General features: G+C 44.0%; 2 protein-coding genes across 4 annotated transcripts in view; one reads left to right on the top strand and one right to left on the bottom strand.

Moving 5' to 3' along the window:
- Snx1 (sorting nexin 1) overlaps positions 1-9,630 on the bottom strand; it is a 38,573-nt gene extending 28,943 nt beyond the window's left edge. Inside the window, exon 1 of one of the 2 annotated variants that reach the window (XM_037207396.1) lies at positions 9,601-9,630. In XM_037207396.1, the coding sequence (XP_037063291.1) occupies positions 9,601-9,615 (15 nt within the window). In that variant the 5' untranslated portion in view covers positions 9,616-9,630. Of the gene's footprint in view, positions 1-7,813; positions 8,089-9,600 lie in introns of those variants that run through there. The other variant, XM_028866355.2, reaches the window with a different exon arrangement.
- A 150-nt stretch (positions 9,631-9,780) lies between these two features.
- Ciao2a (cytosolic iron-sulfur assembly component 2A) lies at positions 9,781-21,242 on the top strand. 2 transcript variants are annotated; one of them, XM_028866332.2, is made up of 5 exons: positions 9,791-10,133; positions 15,324-15,488; positions 15,857-15,906; positions 18,977-19,022; positions 21,043-21,242. In XM_028866332.2, the coding sequence occupies exons 1-5, from the start codon at positions 10,010-10,012 to the stop codon at positions 21,138-21,140; spliced, it is 483 nt and encodes a 160-aa protein (XP_028722165.1). In that variant the 5' UTR covers positions 9,791-10,009; the 3' UTR covers positions 21,141-21,242. The 2 variants fall into 2 exon arrangements, with proteins under 2 accessions (XP_028722175.1, XP_028722165.1); XM_028866342.2 differs by lacking the exon at positions 15,857-15,906 and having other exon boundaries at positions 9,781-10,133; positions 21,043-21,131.
- The last annotated feature ends 1,031 nt before the right edge of the window (positions 21,243-22,273 follow it).

The following is a 22,273-nucleotide window of genomic DNA, read 5'->3' as shown; positions in this document are numbered from 1 at the left end:
ATGAGGAGGAAAGGGTATTCTGGAGGGGTGGAGAAAAGGAGCCCGAAGCTGACTATTTTACTAGTTAAGGAAGATCACGAACTAGGCCATTGGAGATCTCAGAGTAAAAAGGCATGCTGTCTGTGATCAGCTAAAACAGAGCTGCAGACATGGCTCCACTCCCTGCTTTAATTCCTTTCCCTCACTTCTAGGTAGGGAAAGCTCCAGGAGGATCAGAACACTAAAGGGTGGATTAGCTCCGCCATGGAAAAGGCAAACCCGGATCAATGTGTCCTGAAGCCCAGTGAAGAAGCCCGGCTGGCCGTCTGACTCAGCAAAGTCTAACAGTTGAGCAACAGGATTTTTCTGGAGATGAGGTACTTGTGGCTACTCTCCACAGCAGCTACCCATGATCTATTCATGCCAAAAGTTACTTTAAAGTGCCGAGAAGCTCTGAGGACCACGGGAGGGAAATTAGAGTGTTCATTTTCCTCTCCACTCTCAACCCTACCAACTGTCCACAGCCAAGTCATCAGACTCGACCTGACACTGCATAAGAAGGGCAGGCTCCGTCAGAAACCAGAAGTCTGGTGGCAATTTTAGATAAAATGTAGACTAGGGTCCCCCGCCCCCACACACAGGGTTTTTCTCTTTGTAACAGCCCTGGTTGTCCTGGAACTCGCTATGTAGACCAGGCTAGCCTCAAACTCACCGAGATCTGCCTCTCCAGTGCAGGGATTAAAGGCATGTGCCATCACCTCCTGGCATAGGTTGAGTTCTTATTAGTCATTTTGAGAACTCTTCTCTTTCCCCCAAGTACTTTCTAACTACTTCCTCTATAATGTTGAAAATTATGTAAACTGCCAGAACAATTAATGACATATACATTATTCTTCTTCTTCTTTTTTTTTTTTTCAAGACAGGGTTTCTCTGTGTAGCTCTGGCTGTCCTGGCTCTGTAGACTAGGCTGGCCTCAAGATCTGCCTGCCTCTGCCTCCCAAGTGCTGGGACTAAAGACATGGCCACCATGCCTGACCTTCAACTGAACTTCAAAGCATATCTAAGCATATAGTTTGAAGCAATGTGTCCGTACAAGATGTACACTCTAAAGGAAACTTCTTTTGGTTTCTGAGACAGGGTCTAGCATAGCACTGCTGGCCTTGAAGTTCTTACCCTCCTAGCTCCACCCTGGAGTACATGTGCCACCACATCCAGCCTTAAAAAGAAACTTACCTATAACTGCTTACTATTATGAGTTCCAGTTGATTTAATTGTTAACTAAACAAAACAATACACCTTTGTTTAAAATACTTATTACAAGCCGGGCAATGGTGTCGCATGCCTTTAATCCCAGCACTCGAGAGACAGAGCCAGGTGGATCTCTGTGAGTTCGAGGCCAGCCTGGGCTACAGAGAGAGAGATCCAGGACAGGCACCAAAACTACACAGAGAAACCCTATCTCTAAAATCAATCAATCAGGGGCTGGAGAGATGGCTCAGAGGTTAAGAGCACTGCTTGTTCTTCCAAAGGTCCTGAGTTCAATTCCCAGCAACCACATGGTGGCTCACAACATCTGTAGTGAGATCTGGTGCCCTCTTCTGGCCTGCAGGGGTGTGTGCAGACAGAACACTGTATACATAATAAATAAATAAATCTTTATAAAAAATCAATCAATCAACAAAAAATATTATTGCAGGGTGCAGTGCTAGCCTTTAGTCTCAGCACTAGGGAGGCAGGCATGCAGATCTCTGTGAATGAGAAGTTAGCCTGGTGTGCAGTGGCAGGGCCAGGATTCAGTCTAGAGCGATTCAGTATCAGAAATCCTGCTAAAACTAGAGAAGCAGGTTGGGGGTATGGCTCAAGTGAATGCCTTCCATGCCTACCATGGAAGCATAAAGACCTGAGTTCTCTGCCAGTTTCCCCCTAAAAAGATGGGCATGGTGGAACATTAGAATTCCCAGTGCTGGGAAGGCTGAGCAGGTCAATCCCTAGGATTACTAGTCTAACAAGCAAGTCCATGTCCCAGTGAGAAACTATTTCTTTTCTTTTTAAGATTTGTTTATTTTTTATGTACATTGGAGTTTTGCCTGCATGTATATCTACATGAGGATGCCAGGTCCCCTAGAGCTGGAGTTAGAAAGAGTTGTGGACTGCCATGTGGGTGCTGGGAATTGAACTAGGGTCCTTTGGAGGAGCAGCCAATGCTCTTAACCACTGAACCATGTCTCCAGCCACAAGAAATTGTTTCAAAACACAAAATGGATGGCTCCTGAGGAACAATGCATGATGATGACCTCTGGCCCCACATACACAGGCACACATGTGCATGCATACACATGCACCCCTCCACCACAAGAACTTACACATATATGCTCACAAATTTATTGAAGACAGGCTAAACCTTTGGGAATAACCATTATATACGTTTCACAGAATATCGAATTAAAATACTAACTAGGTAAATTGTTACTCTTCTCATTTTTTAAAAAATAAAATTACCAAATTCTGTCCAGACTGAAGTTACTCTACATGCACATAAGGTTGAAAAAGAGATGAGATAGAATTGTAAAATGGTATTAAGTACTGAGGTTCTTTAAAAAAAATTAAGCTGAAGACAGTTATGGTTACATCCACAGGCGGTGGTGGCACATGCCTTTAATCCCAGCAAAACCAAAAAAAAAAAAAAAAAAAATTAAAAATAGAATTGCCATATGATCCAGCAATCCCAGTACTAGGAATAGATCTAAAAGAACTAAAAGAGGAACTTTATGTTTGCACACTCTTTTTCAGAAGCACGTTTCATAATAGCCCAAATGTAAAAGCAACCCAAGTGTCTAATGGCATATGAATGGATAGAAAGAAAAGATATACAATGGAATATTATTCACTTTTAATATGAAGTCCTGATACATGCACAACGTGGGTGAACCTTGAGGATATTATACCTTGCAAAATAAGCCTGCACAAAAAGACACATACTGTTGAGCACAGTGGTGCATGCCTGTAATCCCAGAACTCAGGAGGTCACAGCAGGCAGATGTGAGACTGAGGGCACCCTGGACTTCATAGACCCTGTCCCCAAAACAAAACAAACAAACAAACAAAAGCCCAGACTCCTAGGATTATACTTATATGAGGTATGTACAGTAGTCAAAGTCAGAGGTGGAGGCAGCAGAGCAGGAGTTCAAGGCCATCCTCAACAAAGGTTGGTCTGGGCTACTACATGGGACATTGTCTCAAAATAAAAAAAGTAGCCACCAAGTTCATAAAATCTGTGCTAGTCACTGTGATTCATGACTCTAGTCCCAGTTACTGGGGAGGCTGAAGCAGAAGGGTCAGCCTGCTAAGACGACTACAAGTTTGAGACTAGCCTGAGTAACACAGTGAGACCCTGCCTCAACAGGAAACATTTTTATAATGACGCTCACAGAAACAAGACTAGAAATGAAAAGGGGAGTGGGCATTGTTGGATGGCTACAGAATTTTAAATTTGCCCAATGAAAACATGAAGATCTGTTTTGCAGTTAAGTGAAAAGACTTAACCCAAATTAAAAATATAATAAACGTTATCAGCTTTTACTACAATCTTTGCTATGCATACCCCCCACCCCAGGATACATGGTGTACTAGTCACAGATTTAGGGCTGGACTGTAAGAAGTCCATGTCCTTTTCTGTTTAAATGTTAATTCCGGCAATCACAAGCTACTGCTATCTAAGAATAAGAATTGTTTTTTTTTTTTAGTTAAAAAAATTAAATTACATTAATTTTTTGTTGTTTTATTTTTATTTTATTTATTTATTTATTTATTTATTTTGAGACAGGGTTTCTCTGTGTAGCTCTAGCTGTCCTAGAACTCACTCTGTAGACCAGGCTGGCCTCGAACTCACAGAGATCTGCCTGCCTCTGCCTCCTGAGTGCTGGCATTAAAAGCATGGTCCACCACCCGGCTAAATTACATTAATGTGCGTGCGTGCATGCGTGCGTGCGTGCGGGCGCTCACCTGAGTACAAGAGCATGCATCACAGCACACATGTGAAGGAAGTTAGTGAACAACTTTCAGGAATCAATTCTCTCCTGGGTGCCGAGGATTAAATTCAGGTCACCGGGGTTGGCAGCAAGCACCTTTATCTTGCTGGTCTACTATCCAAGACTTTTAAACACCAATAAAGGTAAATTATATTCTCTCATTAATCTAAGTCTTATTGTTTTTGTTTTAAGATAGGGTCTGCTTGTAGCAAAGTCTGGCCTTAAACTTGTGACCTTCTTGCCTCAGCCTCCCAAGGTCTGAGATTACAGGTATTACAAATGAGAGTAATGAGAAAAAACTTCCTAATTGACTTGACATATCACAAAATAGAGAAGTTGCCAGCTTTGGCCAAAATAGGAGCTAATGATTTCATTTCTCTATAGCCACCATAGTTCTCTCCTTTTTATTTGGAAGAGAACCCTATTATGGTCCTGGCATGCTGCTGAAGAGATGAGCAGGTAGGACTTGGGAGGACAAAGGGATTTGCTTCTGTGAAGCCCTTTCCTTACAGTAAGCAGACCAGTGAAGTCGTAAAAACCTGCATGCTATTTTACAAATTTTGAACATAACATCAAGAACTTAGAAATGCCAATGGCTCTAATTCAGTCCCTTGTTTTATTGAGAGAGAAACCCTATTCTAGAAGAAAGCTTCAACTAAATAATTATCCTGATTCAAGTCTACAACAAAGATCTGGATAGAGTTTCAGACTTTATTAATGACTTCAGATTTGCTTTCATGATTCTTTTGATTTTAGGCTCTCCAACTCAAATGAATGGCTTATATATTTTGAGAAGTACCTCATGGGCCTATCTTTTGATTACAAATCACATTTTTATTACTGTAGTGACATGGCTTCCCGGCTGCAGAGGAGAGCAGATGGGATGATTAACAACTGCAGCTGTCCAGAGAATTACATGCATACCATGAATTAGTTTAAATGTTACATGCCTCAGCTTCCCAGTTAGTTAATGCCTATTTCTTTGTCTCTAAAATGTTAACAAACCACAGTAGGAAGATTAATTTGGGCTGGGGATGTAGCTCAATGGTAGAATGCTTAAGTAGAATGCTTAAGACCCTGGATTCAAGCCTCATCTCCCTCTCCCTCTCTCTCTCTATCTCTCTCTCTCTCTCTCTCTCTCTCTCTCTCTCTCTCTCTCTCTCTCTCTCTCTCACACACACACACACACACACACACACACACCACATATACACACACATTAACTTAAAATAATAGGAAGCCAAAGACCCATAAAGTGCCGACTCTGATGACTTTTAGCTAATCAAATCAATCTTATGGGTTAGCTTTGATTATGATAAACTATTAACCATTTTAAGATTAACTTTTCTAATTTATTATTAGTTTTGTGGGAGTTTTGACTCAGAAATGGTCATCAACTAATACAGCCCAAGCTCTCTAAAACAGTTAAGGTTTTTTAAAAATTTATTGTGTAGAAACAACTGTTCCCAGTATTTCACATCCTAACTTTACCCTTATAATAGTAGTAAATACAGCACCCTCCTGTTGACGTGTGTGTGTGTGTGTGTGTGTGTGTGTGTGTGTGTGTGTGTATGTGTGTGTGTGTGTGTGTGATTCTACTACATCCCTCTGACCCTGTCCAGTCCTCAGAAAGCTCAGGTCCCTATTTATTTTAATCCCCTGAGACAATGTCCCATAAAGTCCAAGGTGGCCTTGATCTTCCTGCCTCAGTCTCCCAAGTGTTGTGACTTTTCCACTCCTAGATACTTACTTTTCCCTCTTGTTAGGAACTGAGGAAATGTACTTAGAGCATACTTTGTCCAAAGTTAAGTTAGCAACACTGAGCTTGGTGGAGTATGCCTGCCTACCATTCAGAGGTGGAGCCAGGAGGGTGACTGGGAGTTCGAGCCAGCCTTGGCTACATGAGAACCTGTCTCAAGTAATAACAGATAAAAACCAAAGTTAAAATAGCAAGAAGTACAGCCCAGATTAACATCAGACTTCAAAGCCTTATTATTTTCTCTGTACCCAGGCTGACCTTGAACTTGTGACAGAGGCCCCTGCTCAGCTCCAAAGTAGCTGAGCTTATATACAGGCTTGTGCCAATAGGTCCAACTTAATTTCTTTATTTTTCATTGTTTTTCCTTAACTATAACTGTTCAGAAGTGCTGCAACCCTCTATATTTGTTGGCTCACAACTAAAGCATCTATTAAAATATAATTATAATTAATGGCCCCTTCATAAAACAGTTTAGTGAAGCCTTAGTTTACTTAAGATTAGTATTCTGGGTCAAATCTAAAGATAATTAGTGACTCGGGACATAGTTCAGTGGTAGAATGTTTGTCTAGCATTTGAAAAGATCTGGGTTTGACCCCAGCACCTGCTTTCTGTGGTAGAGCAAAGTCAATCTGACCTTCCTTCCCTCCTTTTTTGGGAAGGAGACAAGAGAATTCTACAGTCTTAAGAAAAAGAGGTATCATAACTCTATCAGCTACCTGGCTGAGCTCAGTAAGATCACAGGCTTCTGAACTTCACTTGAGAACTCTAGAAAATAGCTCCTCAGTGCCAGTTTCAATTTTCAGGTATTTCATCTGTCATCCCAGCAGATACTAACAGGAGCTGGTCTCCATAATTTATGAGAGATTAACTATATAAAGATACTTAAAACAAAGACTACATTAGCAATGAGTTATTCTTTTTTAGAGTAACAGACCTCATTAGACAACTTGCTGTTATATTAGCACCAGCAAGCACTTTATGAACTGGGATTAAGGCCCTCAATTTCTCAACACAGTAAAATCTAACTATGATCATGGAAGAAATGCCTCCAAAATCTGAACTTTTTCTGACATAAGGAGAACCTTAAAAGTTTTCAGACACATGCTGTATACAGAATTAAAAATTGTTTAACTCAGTCAGATACTGATTAGCTATTCTGAAGAGAAACAAAAACCAGGACCGAAAGATAAATCCATAGACTCAGTACTGAAGACGTTTATAAGCTGGAACTAACTGTACCAAGTGGTATGAGTCAGTGTTCTCACAAAATAGCCCAAAAGATCTCTCCTGGTACTGTTAACTCATGACATTCCACATATAAAGACTAGGGGGTTGGTTTGTTTTGCCAGCAGCTAGCTCTCATTTGAAACCTGGATGTTTATCATGGGAGACATTTTTCCTCTTCACATGGACAATTTGGTTTCCAAGCACTTCAACGTTTCCTTTTACCAGAAGCAAAGATTTCTGGTCCGTGTAGTAATTTATCAACTGGCTTTTGGCCCGATCCTTTGAGAGATCAAAGGAGTCACAACCTAACTTCCATAAACTAGGATCCAGAATGGGCTTTTGGTAATGACCAGGAAGTGCTGGGTCTAACTAGAGGAACAGTGGGCGGGTCATGATCCTAGACTACCCTTGATCAGGTTTCCACTTTGGGAGCACTAAGGCCGGGGAACTGATGGTCTGCACTCCTTTCTCTTATCTGTCATATTAAGTTAGTCTCCCCAGGACAAAACCAGCAGAACTGCCAGGTGGATCCATGAAGTAACCACACCGCAGGGCCAGAGGACGGCCTAGATTGCTCTTGGCTATTAGGGATCCGCGGGGAAGCCACCACACCCCCCATCCTCTCTTCCCGCCCCGGCTTGGGCAGCCCGGCTCGTGGGCTCCTCTCACCCTTAGGGCCCTCGAGTCCTGACTGCTGACACTGGACGAGGACTTCTCACCAGGCCCACTATGCCCAGAGCCCTCGAACCCTTGAAAAGCTTCTCTTCTCTTTCGAGGGGAGCTTTCCTGTCTGCTAGCTACCCCAAGGGTGGGAACTCACAGCTGCAGCAGCGCCAGTGAAAATATCCTCCCCTTCTGTGTCGCTGTCCCCAGCCTCGGGTTCTGACCCCCCGGCAGCCCCTTCGGACTCGGGATCTATGCCAGGGAAGGGCGGAGGGAGTCGTTCCGAAGCGCTACAGCCACCACCTCCCGACGCCATCTTCCTCCACCGGTGGCGGAAGCAGCAACAACAACTTTATAGACAGTGCCGCGAGCAAAGCGCTCCAGCTGTGAGAGGTGCGCGAGGGCCGTTAGGGACCCCGAGGGACCAGAGGGGCGGGGCTTCGAGGGGCAGGCACTGGGGGCGGGGCCTGGGCTGTTGCCCAGCCAATCCGAGCCCCGAACCGCAACGCCGCACTCGGGCGGACCAAACGGGCAGAGGAGGAGCTAGAGGCTGCCCAGTTCCTCCAGGCCTTTGTGCCCTGCATCGCTCTGTCTGTCACGCTTCTAAGGTTTTGTTGTAATAAAAAAAGTCTGTGACTAAAAACGTTTGAAAACCTCTGCATGCCACCTGCTCATGCCAAGGACAGTGCTCTTACAGAGATTCAATAAATATTTTTGATTGAGGTCTGAAAAGACTGCAGGAAGTTTGGCTATTTATTCTTTGGACACTAATTCATTCAATATATACTGAGCATTCACTGTGAGCTCGGCACCTTACTGTGCGTTTCAAATACAAACACAAAAAGCTCCTGGCTCACTAAGTGCTTACAGTTTAATGTAGGAGACAGTTTTGTAAATCAACAATTTAAACACTCAGGGTTACAGTGTGCAACAATAAAAGGTTATCGATCCTTTTGTGAGAAGTCAGGCTTCACACAAAGGGGAGATCTTAGTGCATTAAACTCGTTCGTTAAGAATTTGGGTTATCCTTTCAATGGCTATGAAGTGAAATGGAAGAGATGACAGGGATATTGTTGGGACTGGACTAAAGTTTCCTGGGACCTAATCATAGGTTGGTGAGTCGAAGTCAACTAGAGTTCAAAGATAATGTAGGTTATGTTATCAATGGACTAATTCTGCACAATGATCCTTTCTTTTCAGAGATGAAACTTGTCACTAACACCAACAAAGGTGGTCTGCTTTTCTGGTTGAAACAAGGTCTCACTTAGGCAGGCTTGTAATACTGTAACCAAAGTAGGCCACAAACTCATGGCAATGCTCCTCCCTCGGCCTCCCAAGTGCTGGAACTACAGGCGCCAGCCACCACGCCTGGTAAAATTGGTTGTTTTTAACTGCAAACTCCTGCAAGCTCCACATCAGTGGTGGACTCCTTCACAGATTTGTAAGCTGCTGGAGTGTCTTAGCGTGTAACCTTCATTTATGCAAATTAAGTGTCTAATAAATATCTGAGGCTGGAAACACTGTCACCCTGTAACTGGCACCCATCACAGCCATGAACACAAGAAAGCTTAAGGGATGTTTCTTTTAGAATGGTGATTTCCATTATCACCACTACACACAGTGGACACAGAGGAAGTTCTCGCTGTAAGGTAGAAATACGCCCCATGGAGGGGAGTTGGACTGTAGAAGACAAAACAAAAAACAAAATAACAAAACAAAACAAACAAAAAAACAACCCAAGTCTTCCCTGCCCCTTCGTCATGCCTAACTATCAACACTGGTCTCCTAAAATACTCCCTTTCACCGCAAAGGAAACCCACTTCCGGCCTGATCAGGAAGTAAGAAAGATTTGATTGGAAGCAGCTTTCTCTGAGAAAGAGCTGAGAAGAGTCTCCGTTCTACGGCTTCACCTAACAGTAGTAACCTTGATCTCCTCTTCCCTACCTCTTCAGGATTCATTCTTCCTAGGAGCTGAGTGGGGCACTTGGTGACGCCTAACAGTCCGTTACTTGGTCCTCTGAATGAGACTACAAGTTCCAGAATGCAGTTCGCTGCTGCTCAGCTAACCCCAGACATCCCAGCATGCAACGCGCCTAACGGGCCGCCGGCGTAGGTTTTTTTTTTCCTCTGTCCCATCGAAGCAGAGCAAAGCATCCTGGGGCATGTAGTCTTTGCAGTTTATTTCCTTAAGTCCTTCGCGTTACTGTTTTGAGCCCCGCCTAGTCTCTGCTCCCCGAAACCTTTACACGTGTCTTGGTTTATTTGAAGACCAGGAAGTTGATAGCTCCTGAGGCCGGCTGCGGAAAGACGGTGGCTCGGTTGGGACAGTCGCCAGGGATGGCGGAACGTGAGAATGGAGCGGGTGTCCGGGCTGCTCTCCTGGACGCTGAGCAGGGTCCTATGGCTCTCAGGCTTTTCTGAGCAGGGAGCTGCCCGGCAGCCCCGGATCATGGAAGAGAAAGCGCTAGAGGTTTATGGTAATTAACTTTACCCAGAACAGCATTTGTCGTTCTTTGGAGAGGCGGCAGGGAAGAGAGGGTGGAGGAGGGCCTCACTTTTGGGCTGGAGTGGACACTCGGTTTTTTGCCAGACCTAGAAGGAAGCGTGTACTTCCGGGTCCCAAGTCACGCAGCGATTTTGGTCATTCTGGGACCCGGGCTATTCTTAAACCCGGTGCGAAATCGAGCCTGGAACTCATAAACCTTCATTCCCCTGGTCTGCCTACCGCTCCAGGGACTATGTCAAGGCGTGTGGGCAGAATGAGTTTACAGTGGGCAGGGAGCAAAGCTGAGAGTCTTTCCTTCATCAGCTACTGAACGCGCGCTCCTCCCGCCTTAGCCGAGGCCACTGTTGGGTACTGGCTGAATTGGGGACTGGCCCAAGGTCACAGCCACTCTCTCCTGTGACAGAGTCAGTAGGAAGTGAAGAGGTTGAAATAGACATTACAGCGTGAGGCTTCAAATGTACAATTCTCTTGCACAGTCAAGATGTGTATGTATGTATGTATGTATGTATTCTCTCATATACTCTCCACTTTGAGGGACTGTCTTCATTGTACAGATTAGGGAGGGCGGGGAGGAGTGGTTTAACAAGTACCTGGAGGTCACATTGTCAATAAGGAACAGAGAAAACCAAACTTGTGATTCCAAACGTAGTGCCTTGTTCTCTCTCTCTCCACCTCCTCCTCCACCCTTGCCCCTCCCACCCCAGCCTTTCCTTGCCCCCCCCCCCCACTTGTAGTATTCCTTTTCTGGGTCGGGGAGAAAATCTAGGGTCTTGTGCAAGCTAGATGTGCTCCACCTCTAGCCTAGATGTAGCACTAAGAGATCTGGTCCTACCTGGGCGGTGGTGGCGCACGCCTTTAATCCTCGCACATAGGAGGCAGAGGCAGGCGGATATCTGTGAGTTCCAGGCCAGCCTGGTCTACATTGTGAGTTCCAGGGCAGCCAGAGAGCTGTTATACAGAGAAACCCTGTCTCGAAAAACCAAAAAGAAAAGAGCGAGAGAGCGAAGCGAGCGCAATCTGGTCCTACAAATATAATTTAGGTAAGGGTTATAGGCCAGGAAGGATGGTTCCAAAGGGAAAGAGCCGGGGACCTAATCAAGTTTACTCTCTCTTTGTAGAGGCAAGGCTGACAACCCCAGGCAGAAGATAATTATGAGTGTTCTATCTCCACAAAACAGTCCTGTCCTACCATACCTCTATCTATAGCATCTGCAGACTGCAACTCTGCAAGAGAGATGATTCTAGTCCTCACGTTCATAGTGAAAGAAACCCACATATGCAAAAATATAGTATGCAGTAGAAGAAGGTCACAGCTTAGGTAGGAGATACAACATTCAGGAAAAAGGGATAGTAAACGGACTAGAAACATCTGCAAAGATGTAAGAGAGTTACTTGAGTTGGGCCTTGAAGAGTAATTTGGACCTGGATGTCAGAGGTCATATAAGCTTGAAGAAACCAGAGTAAAATATGGAGGTGAGAAGACATGGAAAATCAGCAGTCCAGAAGGAGATACCAGTGTTTGCAGGTGGAGGTGTGTGGTTGGCTGTTGCTTTAGATAATAGGTTGGAACTGAATACTGAAATTTTAAATGACTTCTATTACGCTTATTTACTTTGTGCATGTTTGCACGTATGCACGCACGTCACAGTGCAAATTCAGAAGTCAGAGGACAACTCGCTGGAGCCAGTTTTTTCCTTCCACCAAGTCGGTCCTGGGGATGGAACCCAGGAGCTTAGGCTTATTTGGTGGCAGGCACCTTTACCTGATGGACCATCTCAGCACACCCCCAGTGAAACTTTTAAATTTAAAAGAAGAATTTTCTTTTTAAACATTAATTTTTAAAAGTGTGTGTGTGTGTGTCCAGGGAGGCCAGAAGTGTTGGATCTCCCTGAAGTTGGAGTTACAGGAGGTTGTATACTGCCACATGTTGGTGCTGAGACCTGAACTTAGGTTCTCTGCAAAAGTAGACCTTAATGTCAGTACAGAGCAGCAAAAACTTGTAGTGGCAGGTATGGGGAGAATGGGAGAGGAATGGGAGAACAAGCTTCTCAATTCGCTAGAAAGCTGGAGGTACTAATAAGGGGTTAAGGTTTAATTTCAGGATTTAGTAGTGTTCAAAGAACATAATACAGCTTTTTACAAGTTAAGCTTACAAGGAGAAGCCTAGGATAGGAGAAGGAAAACCCTACCTCCCTCAAGCCCATAATAACCTGCTAAGTGAAGGGAAATTTTATCCTCTTTCCTGCCTGTATTTTCAAATTCATTTTCTAGTTTATTGGCAAGGCCAGAAGATGGCCTGAGGGAAGGAAAGTTTGATTGATTTCCCCAGCTGCTCATGTGGTCACTGGGGAGGTATGTGTGATAAAACAGACCCGGAGCTCCTAAAGGCATCAAGCCCGTATCCACTTTGTCCTTATCAGTCTTCTCTTTATTTATTTATTTTTTCATAGCCTCAAGGTAAGATGGCACTCTTGTCCTGGCCCCTGCCAACGCAGGGTCTAGCCTCCTCCTCGTCTTCAATCCCCTTCCCTTCCGCTGTCTTTTACCAGCCTCCCTTCATAGTTTCGATCTCCTTTTTTTCCAGTCTTCCCTCTGAGCTAAAAGCCTCCGTATAATGCTTCTGCTTTAGGAATGCATTTTCAGTTCTGTTGGCTTCTTCTTGCACTTCTGTCAAACTACTTTCTTACTAGTGGCTCGTGGATTAACAAATCCAAGATCACCTTAGCCTGAGTTTTCCCGGAGTGTTTAAAGTTGACCACCTCTGTCTTCCCTTCTCATTCTTTTTGCTTTTCCTTTCATGCTGGTCCTTTTTCTTTTTGAAAGTCTCACAGTGTAGCCCAGGATGGCCTTGAATTCAAAGTCTTCCACCTTAGCTTTTCCTGTAGCATTTGATGTTATTAAATATCTCTCTCTTCCCTTCTCTGTTCCTCTTTACTTTTCCGTTTGGGTGCTTTTCTTTCCGAGACAGGGCCTGATTGTGCAGCCTGGGAGGTCCTAAAATTCAAGCTCCTCCTGCTTTAGTCTCAACAGTGCCAGGATTACAGCCGTGTGCCACAGCCAACTTTCAGGGCTCTATCTGTGGGTTTCCCTCCCTTTACACCAAGGCGTCTCAAACTAGGTTGCATATAAGAATGACCTGAGAGGGCTGGAGAGATGGCTCAGTGGTTAAGAGTACTTGTTGCTTTTGCAGAAGACCAGGGTTCGATTCCTAGCACCCACTTGGTGGCTCACAACTATCCTAACTTCCAGGTCCAGGGGATCTGAAGCCTTCTTCAGACTTCTGCAGGCACCGCCCTGTGCTGTACACATATACATGTAGGCAAAACATTCATGTGCATAAAACCAACAAAGAATTTTAAGAAAACAATCTGAGAAGTTTTAAAAACTCTAGCTGTTCAGGTCATGCTTTAAACCAGTTCAATCAGAATGCCTAGAGGTAGGGCCCAGACAACAGTTTTGTTGTTGTTGTTGTTGTTTCGAAATATTCCTGGTAACTGAATATTCAGCCAAAGTGCTTCTCATTCTTTTCTTTTTCTAGACAGGGTTTCTCTGTGTAGTTTTGGTGCCTGTGCTGGATCTTGCTATGTAGACCAGGCTGGCCTTGAACTCACAGAGATTCACCTGCCTCTGCCTCATGAGTTCTGGGATTAAAGGCGTGCGCCACCCCCTAACCCCACCCCACGCCCATTCAACTGCCACTCTAGCCTTGGTGTGCACTACACTACACTACACTACACTACACTACTACACTACACTACACTACTACACTGCACTGCACTGCACTGCACTACTACACTACACTACACTACTACACTGCACTGCACTGCACTACACTACTACACCACACCACACCACTACACTACACTACACTACAGAATTTGCTGGGGCTGGCTGGAGAGATAGCTCAGTGGTTAAGAGCACTGACCTCTCTTCCAGAGGACCTAGGTTCAATTCCCAGCACCCACATGGTGGCTCACAACCACCTGTAATGAGATCTGGTGCCCTTTTCTGGCCTGCAAGGCAGAACACTGTATACATAATAATAAACAAATAAATGTTTAAAAAAAAAGAATTTGCTGGAATGTTTCGTTGGCTTGTGCTGAAGCACCTTCAACATCACTAGGTATGAAACTGAACTATTTGCTGTCAGTCTTTCTACCATGTGGGGCTGAGAGATCGAACTCGGGTCTTCAGGCTTGGCTGCAAGTGCTATATTTTCTCCGGCTAGTCCCTATGACCCGTTTTTTTATCTTAATACTGTTCTCTTAATACTGTTAACTTAAAATCTGAGTCATCTTCCTTTCCTTTCTATGCTTGTCTTCCAGATGTAACGAGTTGCCACACGTCAGTTCCTCTGAAATGACTTCATTGCGTGTCCCATCTCTGTCCCTGTTGTGTGCGGATTTGAGGCCTAGCTTCTCGGTGGCTGTCTTTAGCACTGCTCTTTGGTTCTGGGTCTTGTAGCTGACAGCTCACTGCACTGTCCTTTTCTCTTCCTTGTTCTAAGTCTCTTGGCTAGTTGTGAAGGACCCTGGTGGCTGGGCCCCACCCTTCCTTTCTACTCTTTCCTTACACTGGGTTCCAAGCTAAGGACATTCCTGGTGGTTCTGTCCTTCAGTTTAAATGTGAAATATTGAAAGGCTCAATCCCACCTTCTCTTTAGCTGAAATTCCTCTGGTGCTCCCTTAATGTTTTCCCCACTCTACTCCCTAAGGATATGAATTAAGAAACTGGATGTGGGCTAATAATGATCCAAGAAAATAGTTTTCTCAAAAGTAGTGGAAATTTCTGTCAGAAAATTGGGAGTTGCTGAAATGTTTGTTTAAAAGAAAGTTAGGGTGGGGCGGTGGAAGCTGGAGAGATGGCTCAGCAGTTAGGAACACTGGCTGTTCTTGCAGAGAACCTGGATTCAGTTCCCAAAAACCACATGGCAGCTTACAGCTGTATGTAACACCCATTCATTGGGGTCTGAGGCTCTCTTCTAGCTGCTGTGGGCATTCCATGCACACAGTGCACATACATATAATATAGAGAGGCAAACATAACATAAAATCAAAATAAATCTTTAAAAAGAAGTCAGTGCTCCAGCTGAGATGGGAAGAATCATCCTCACTTAGGATACTCATATTTTCATTTAATGCCTCGTCTCTGATTCCTGTAGATTTGATTCGAACTATCCGGGACCCAGAAAAGCCCAATACTTTAGAAGAACTGGAAGTGGTAACGGAGAGTTGTGTGGAGGTTCAGGAAATCAATGAAGAAGACTATTTGGTTATCATCAAGTTCACACCAACAGTACCTCATTGCTCTTTGGCAACTCTTATTGGTAAGGGTGTGTGTGTGTGTGTGTGTGTGTTTGTAAGTTGTCATATACTATGTGGACAGTCTGGGTTTTCATACGGTATGTGGATTCAGTCTGGGCTGTTTTATCGTATGTGGACACAGTCTAAGCTTTGTGCTTTTTCTAAAACTAATTAGAGATAAAAGACCAGGTGGTGATAGCACACGTCTTTAATCCCAGCACTCAGGAGGCAGAGGCAAGCAGATCTTTGAGTTCAAAGCCAGCCTGGTCTACAGAGTGAGTTCTAGGATAGCCAGGACTGTTACACGGAGAAACCCTGTTTCAAAAAAACAAAAAAAGGGAAAAGATAGAGAGAGATAAAGAGATAATGGATTTTTTTTCCCCCGTCACAGGACTGTGCTTAAGAGTAAAGCTTCAGCGGTGTCTGCCATTCAAACACAAGGTAAGAAAGCTTGTTATTATCTTAACTAGGCCAGTGCCCTGCCACTGAACCATGTGCCTACTCCACATTGTCTTTAATGACGCTTGTTAAGATATAAGTCACACATCACACAAGCCCCCTGAAGTGGGCAGTAGTGGTTTCTCATAACTCCTGCAGAGCTCTGCTGCTCTCTCTGAGTCACTTGTAGAACATTTGCATTGCCTTCAAAAGAAGCCCTTTAACCAGTCAAGTGTGGTTGCATGTAAGTGTAGTGTCACCACTTGGGAGGCTGAGATAGGAGCTAGCCTGGACTACATAGCCAGATCCTGTATCAAAAATGGAAAGGCAGGCAGGCAGGCAGGAAGGCAGGAAGGCTGTCTGTCTGTCTGTCTATCTGTCGGCATATACTTACTAGCTGTCACTCAACTTTTCACCATGCCTTCTCTATACTGGGACAACCATCTGTCTCCTCTCTCCATGATTTGCCTTTGGACATTTCATTTTAATGAAGTTCTATAGTATGTGGAGTCTTTGACTTAGTATGTTTTCAGTGTTTATGCTTTATCATGCATAGGTATTTCATTCTTTTGTATTATATAATAGTCCATTGTATAGAGACACCTTTTGTTTTTGTTTTTTTTTTGTTTTGTTTTTTTACTTTCTTATCAGTTGTTAGTCATTTGAGTTGTTCCCACTTTTTGTGAAGTTAAAAACATTGTTTTGGGGGGCTGGAGAGATGACTCAGTGGTTGAGAGTATTAACTGCTTTTCCAGAAGACCTTGGTTCAATTCCCAGTACCCACATGGCAGCTCACAACTCCAGTGCCAGGGGACCAGACACCCATGGCAGAACACCAACACACATAAAGTAAAAATAAATTTTAAAAAAACTGAAAAAAATTATCGTTTTGGGGCTGAGGAGATGGCTCAGTGGTTATAGGCACTGGCTGCTCTTGCAGAGGACCTGAGTTCAATTCCTAGCACCCACATGGTGGCTCACCACCATCTGTAACTCCTATCCTTCTGACTCCCATGGACATGCTATACACATACATAAGTGCAGATAAAACATTTATACACATAAAGTAAATAAATTTTAAAACGATATATAATTGTTTCCCCAATTGTCCAGTAATGTCCTTCATGGCAATGTTCCCTCCCATTACTATGCTTCCCTGCCATCACATGTTCTCATTAGAGTCCGTTTTGGCTGCTTCCCAAGTGCTGCACCATCAGCACAACCAGTGATCAGGACACCTGTGAAGAGTGTAGAGTAGACATTTCATAGATTGTCTCTCACATTGGGTTTTCAGATTTTTTTTTTTTAGAGATTTATTTATTTATTATGTATACAGTGTTCTGCCTGCATGTATGCCTATAGGCCAGAAGAAGGAACCAGATCTCATTGTAGATGGTTGTGAGCCACCATGTGGTTGCTGGGAATTGAACTCAGGTCCTCTGCAAGAGCAGCCAGTGCTCTTAACCTCTGAGCCATCTCTCCAGCCCCCTTCAGATGTTTTATGATTAAATTGTTACTCATTTTTGGCAAGAAAACAGAATAAACATGGTCTCATTACATGACATCAAGAGGCTGTAGTTTTTTTTTTTTTTTTTTTTTTTTTTTTTTTTTATTTTTTATTTTTTTGAGACAGTGTTTCTCTGTGTAGCTTTGCACCTTTTCCTGGAACTCACTTGGTAGCCCAGGCTGGCCTCGAACTCACAGAGATCCACCTGCCTCTGCCTCCTGAGTGCTGGGATTAAAGGCGTGCACCACCACTGCCCGGCAAGAGGCTGTAGTTTTAGTTTGTCCCATTATTGATGACCATTGCCTTATTAACTACTTGGTTACACTGAGGTATATTAATAATTCACAAAGGAGCAGGGGGATAAATCTTGACTCCATCTCTATCAGCCTTTTTTTGAGACAGGGTCTCACTATGTAGCTCTAGCTGTCCTGGAGCTCATTATATAGACCAGGCTGGCCTCAAACTCACAGAGATGCACCTGCTGCTGTCTCTCAAGTGCTGGGATTAAAAGCATCTGTCACCATGCCCAACCTATGGCTATTTCAGAATACTGAGTCATGTGTAATTTTTAACCAGAGTGAAGGAGTGGAGAGTGATACTTGTTCACTTGTTCATGGGTTCAATAAGCATTATGCCACTGGGGGAATCTGCATGGTGGTCTTTCTAATAGTGTATATGTGAGTGAGGATGCATGTGTTCTGTGGCACATGAATGGAGGTCAGAGCATAACTTTTAGGAGTTGCTTCTTTCCCTCCGTTGTGACTTCTAGGTATTGAACTCAGGTCATCAGGTGTGTCTGGCAAGCACTTCCACATACTGAGCATCTCGCCAGCCCATATTTTGTGTTTTTAAAAGAGACTGAACTAGATGGTCTCTAAGGTCCTTATTAACTATAATGGGTTTTGAGTGTTCTCCATCAAACAACGCCGATCTCCGTGGTGATTCTGTGCCTCTGGGCACTCTGCACAGGCTTGCCTGAGCCACAGGATTTGCAGCAGTTTTGTGGTTGTATCAAAAGCTCTTGTGCTTAGAAGTTGACTAATTTGTGGGCCTAGCAAGTCTAAATGAGATGGCTTTACTGGTATCACACTTGGGAATAAATTTTGCAAGATAATAGAGGAAAAGGCGGATGCAAAAAAACTACATATTTGTCTCATTTTTGTAAAACAGTAACTGTGTGTGCATATAAAATATGCGTAAGAGAAAAAGATGTGAGAGAGTGAGTGTGGAAAGGAGGAAGGAAGAAACAACACTAGGTTGTTGGTGTGGCGCCCCTGGGAGGTGGGACAGAGGGCAAATTAGATACGGATTTGGAAGGATAAGAGGGTAGGGCAAAGATCCTGTGAGATCTCTGTACAAAACTGTGTGTATTCATACAGAAATCCATGTGCACGCCCCCTGCAGGTCAGTTGGTGGAAATACTACTGTCCGTTCCATCCTGTTGAGGTCTCTGATATTAGAAAGAGGGTTTGGGCTTTCCTCCCTGACCCCTGGGTCTGCCCTACACACCCCTCCCTGAGCTCTCAGGATGTTCAGATGTTTTGCTTCTTTCTCGTTTCTTTCCAGTTGGAAATCTACATTTCTGAAGGAACTCACTCGACAGAAGAAGACAGTAAGTGATGGCAAACGTTATTGCAAACAGCTGCAGCTCATACTTCTGTCTGGGTACTAGGTTATCTGTCAGCCACTGCTCTATTGGGGTGCCTGCAAATAGAGAGGATACCACGAGTTGTGCTTTTCCGTCACAGGTCATTTTCCACTGTGTCTCTGGTAAACTGGGGCCCATGAATAGTAACTGGTTCAGGCCGTAGGCTACAAACGGATCTGTAAACATCCAGTTCGAGGGATCGTGAACTTCAAAGGTTTGGTTCTGCTCTGACAGTTCCTTAGCTGTGGGAAAGTTGAAACTGGGGATCTCACAAATCAAGCATTAGGGAATCTCAGGGCTGAGGCTGTCTGTTAGTTATGTGCTAGGGTGGAAGTGGGAGGTGACTGTCTATTGAGGACCCCTAGTCTGCAGAGAAAAGTCAGCCAGTAGTCATTTGAAAACTGTAGAGGTGGGATCTGAAAACAGCAAAAGACATAATGTTTCCCAATTAGTGATGTGGTACATGGGAAACAGAATATTATACAAATGATGAGACCAAGTAAAGAGAAGAACATTGGAAATGCTTGTTTTCTGTCAGGTGTGGTGGTGGCGCGCCTCCAGTCCCAGCAGTCAGGAGGTAGAGGCAGGCCAATCTGAGTTTGAAGCCAGCCTGGTTTATAGTCAGGACTGCATAGAAAGACTCTGTCTCAAATAAATGATAATAATGTTTGTTTACCTTTCATCACTAGATAGACTGATAGATAGTGTAAAGAAGAGCAGAGGAGGGAGGAACAGGGTGGTGATGGGAAAGAGTGAGATGGAAGATCATGAGCCCAAAAGTACACACAGGGCTGGGGGGAGAGAGAGAGATGCATCAAAATGTATACTAGGAGAGGGGTGCAGAGAATACTCACTGCATCAGCCCACCAGCCTGTCCTAGAAGTCTGCTAGGTACTGTCAGGACAATGGTGAAAATCATGTCCTAGCTTTACATTCCCTGGGGATAAATGCACCAAACCCCAGAAACTAGGAGCTTTACCTCTTACTTTGTTTATTTATTTTTATTTGATGTGTGTGGATGTTTTGCCTGCATGCATGTCTGTGCACCTGTTTGCATGCCTCCAGCGCCTGCAGAGGCCAGAAGGGGCATCAGACTCCCTGGCAGTGAAGTTACGTTCTTAGCTGCCATATGGGTTCTGGGAATCAAAGCCAGGTCCTCTGGAAAAGCATCCAGTACTCTTAATCTCTGAGCCATCTTCTCAGTCCTCACTTTATTTATTTGAATTATTAATCTTTGTCATGCTGGGGACTGAACCCAGGGCCTCATATGTGCGAGGCAAGCGCTGTACCATTGAGCTGTATTCCCAGTCCATTTTATTTATTTGTGAGACTTGGTCTCATTTCGTAGAACAAGCTGGCTTCAAACTCACAGAGATCCTCCCGCCTCTTCCCTGAGTCCTGGGTGTAAAGGTAGGCACCACCATGCCTGGCCAAAACACTTAGAATTTTTGCCATGTGAGCAGCACTGCAGTTTAAAAAGCAGGCAGAAATGGGGGGAAAGTGGCAGTTTAGAATTTCACTCTGAATATAGAAGTGTGTGTGTTGGTGATGCCAAGAAAGAAAGAAATTAGACTAGCATTGCTTGTAGAGTGCGAGAGCAATAGAGAGTGTTTTTCTCTTGAGACTGCTTTCCAGACCTGAGACACGGCGTTAGGAGGGGCTAGAGAGCCGGCTCAGTGGTTAAGAGCGTGTGTTGCTCTTCCAGAGGACTGGGGTTCAGTTCACCCCACTTAGAGCTTCAGCCCCAGGACATGCAGCAACCCTATTCTGGCCTCCATAGGACTTGTGAGCAATTCTCACACGTGTGTGTGCACACACAAAAGAAAAACATCTTAAAAGAAACTGAATGATGAGTAATTAAAGTTCTCAATAATTAGTTGTAGGTTCTCAAGGAGTTAAATTCGTCGTTTTGGCAGGCTCATACAAATGGCCGTCTGGTCTCTGTTGACACAGCTCTGTTAACTTTTGTCCACGTGTTTTGCAGTCAACAAGCAGATAAATGACAAAGAGCGAGTGGCAGCTGCGATGGAGAACCCCAACCTGCGGGAAATCGTGGAACAGTGCGTCCTTGAGCCTGACTGAGACGGCCGAAGAGCCAGGGACCTGTAGTCATTCAATCTGGTTGTTTAAATCTTTGTAAAATGCGGGACTCACGTTGAATATGTAGGTGATTTGTACCTCAAAGCATTTTTTTTTTCAAGTTTTTTGGTGTTTTTTTGTTTGTTTGTTGTTTGTTTTTATTTTTTGAGACAGGGTTTCTCTGTGTAACAGCCCTGGCTATCCTGAAGCTCTCTTTGTAGACCAGGCTGGCCTCAAACTCACAGAGATCCCCCAGCCTCTGCCTCCTGAGTGCTGGGATTAAAGGCGTGCACTACCATCGCCTGCTTTTTTAAAGGATTCTTTCCGAGCAGTTATGAAGTAGAACCTAATTGTTCAGAGAGTAACATTCTCAGGATTTCTAACCTAAGTGATCAGACAGAAAAATATTTTCTAGTTATTATGTGTAAAATGTTACTATTTTTCTGATGACCATTCTGATACAACTGCTTTTCATGTCAAATATCTACTGTGCCCAAATATATTTGATTTAAATCATCATTCTAAATAAATACAACAGATGATTCTTGTAATGGCTCATCTAATGTCAAAGTGAACTAAGATATCTCCAAAGCTGTGTTCACTGATTTTTATGTAGAGAGAAGTCTAAAAATGAGTAGGAATCCTTAAGGAGAGGCCCTGCCTTCCTTTGTGGGGAACCCTGGACCCATTTAGAGCTGAGGAACATAATGTGGAGAGGGTCGATTTTAAATAATTTATTTTATGTGTATGATTGTTTTACCTGCATGTTTATATGTGCACCACATGCTTGTCTGGTGTCTAAGGAGTCCAGAAGAAGAATCAACCCCCCTGGGACTGGAGTTACAAACTGTTGTTAGCTGCCCTGTGGGTCGAACCCAGGTCCTCTGGAGGAGCAGTGCAGGTGGGGTCTCTTCAACACTGAACCCTCTCTCTAGCCTGGTGCTTACACAGTTTTAAAGAAGTCTCCCAAAGAAGAGTTGGGTTATAGCACAGTGGAAGTGTTATGCTTTGCAAGGTCATGTACCCGGATTCAACATCCCTCCAAAAAAAGAACAATGAAGTTGTCCCAAAGGTTTTTGTTTTGTTTTTACAGAATCGATCCAGATGCTTGTTCTGGTCTTTCCTTATACTTGGTT

Source organism: Peromyscus leucopus, chromosome 7, assembly GCF_004664715.2.
Source record: "Peromyscus leucopus breed LL Stock chromosome 7, UCI_PerLeu_2.1, whole genome shotgun sequence".
Lineage (NCBI taxonomy): Eukaryota > Metazoa > Chordata > Mammalia > Rodentia > Cricetidae > Peromyscus > Peromyscus leucopus.
This window is presented reverse-complemented; position numbering and strand designations above follow the sequence as displayed.

Bases quoted from the DNA above. Each gene is read 5' to 3' on its own strand.
- Ciao2a (XM_028866332.2), top strand. From the start codon at position 10,010: ATGGAGCGGGTGTCCGGGCTGCTCTCCTGGACGCTGAGCAGGGTCCTA. The intron at 10,134-15,323 runs GTAATTAACTTT...TGATTCCTGTAG, and splicing joins GAAAGCGCTAGAGGTTTATG to ATTTGATTCGAACTATCCGG. The intron at 15,907-18,976 runs GTAAGAAAGCTT...GTTTCTTTCCAG, and splicing joins GTCTGCCATTCAAACACAAG to TTGGAAATCTACATTTCTGA.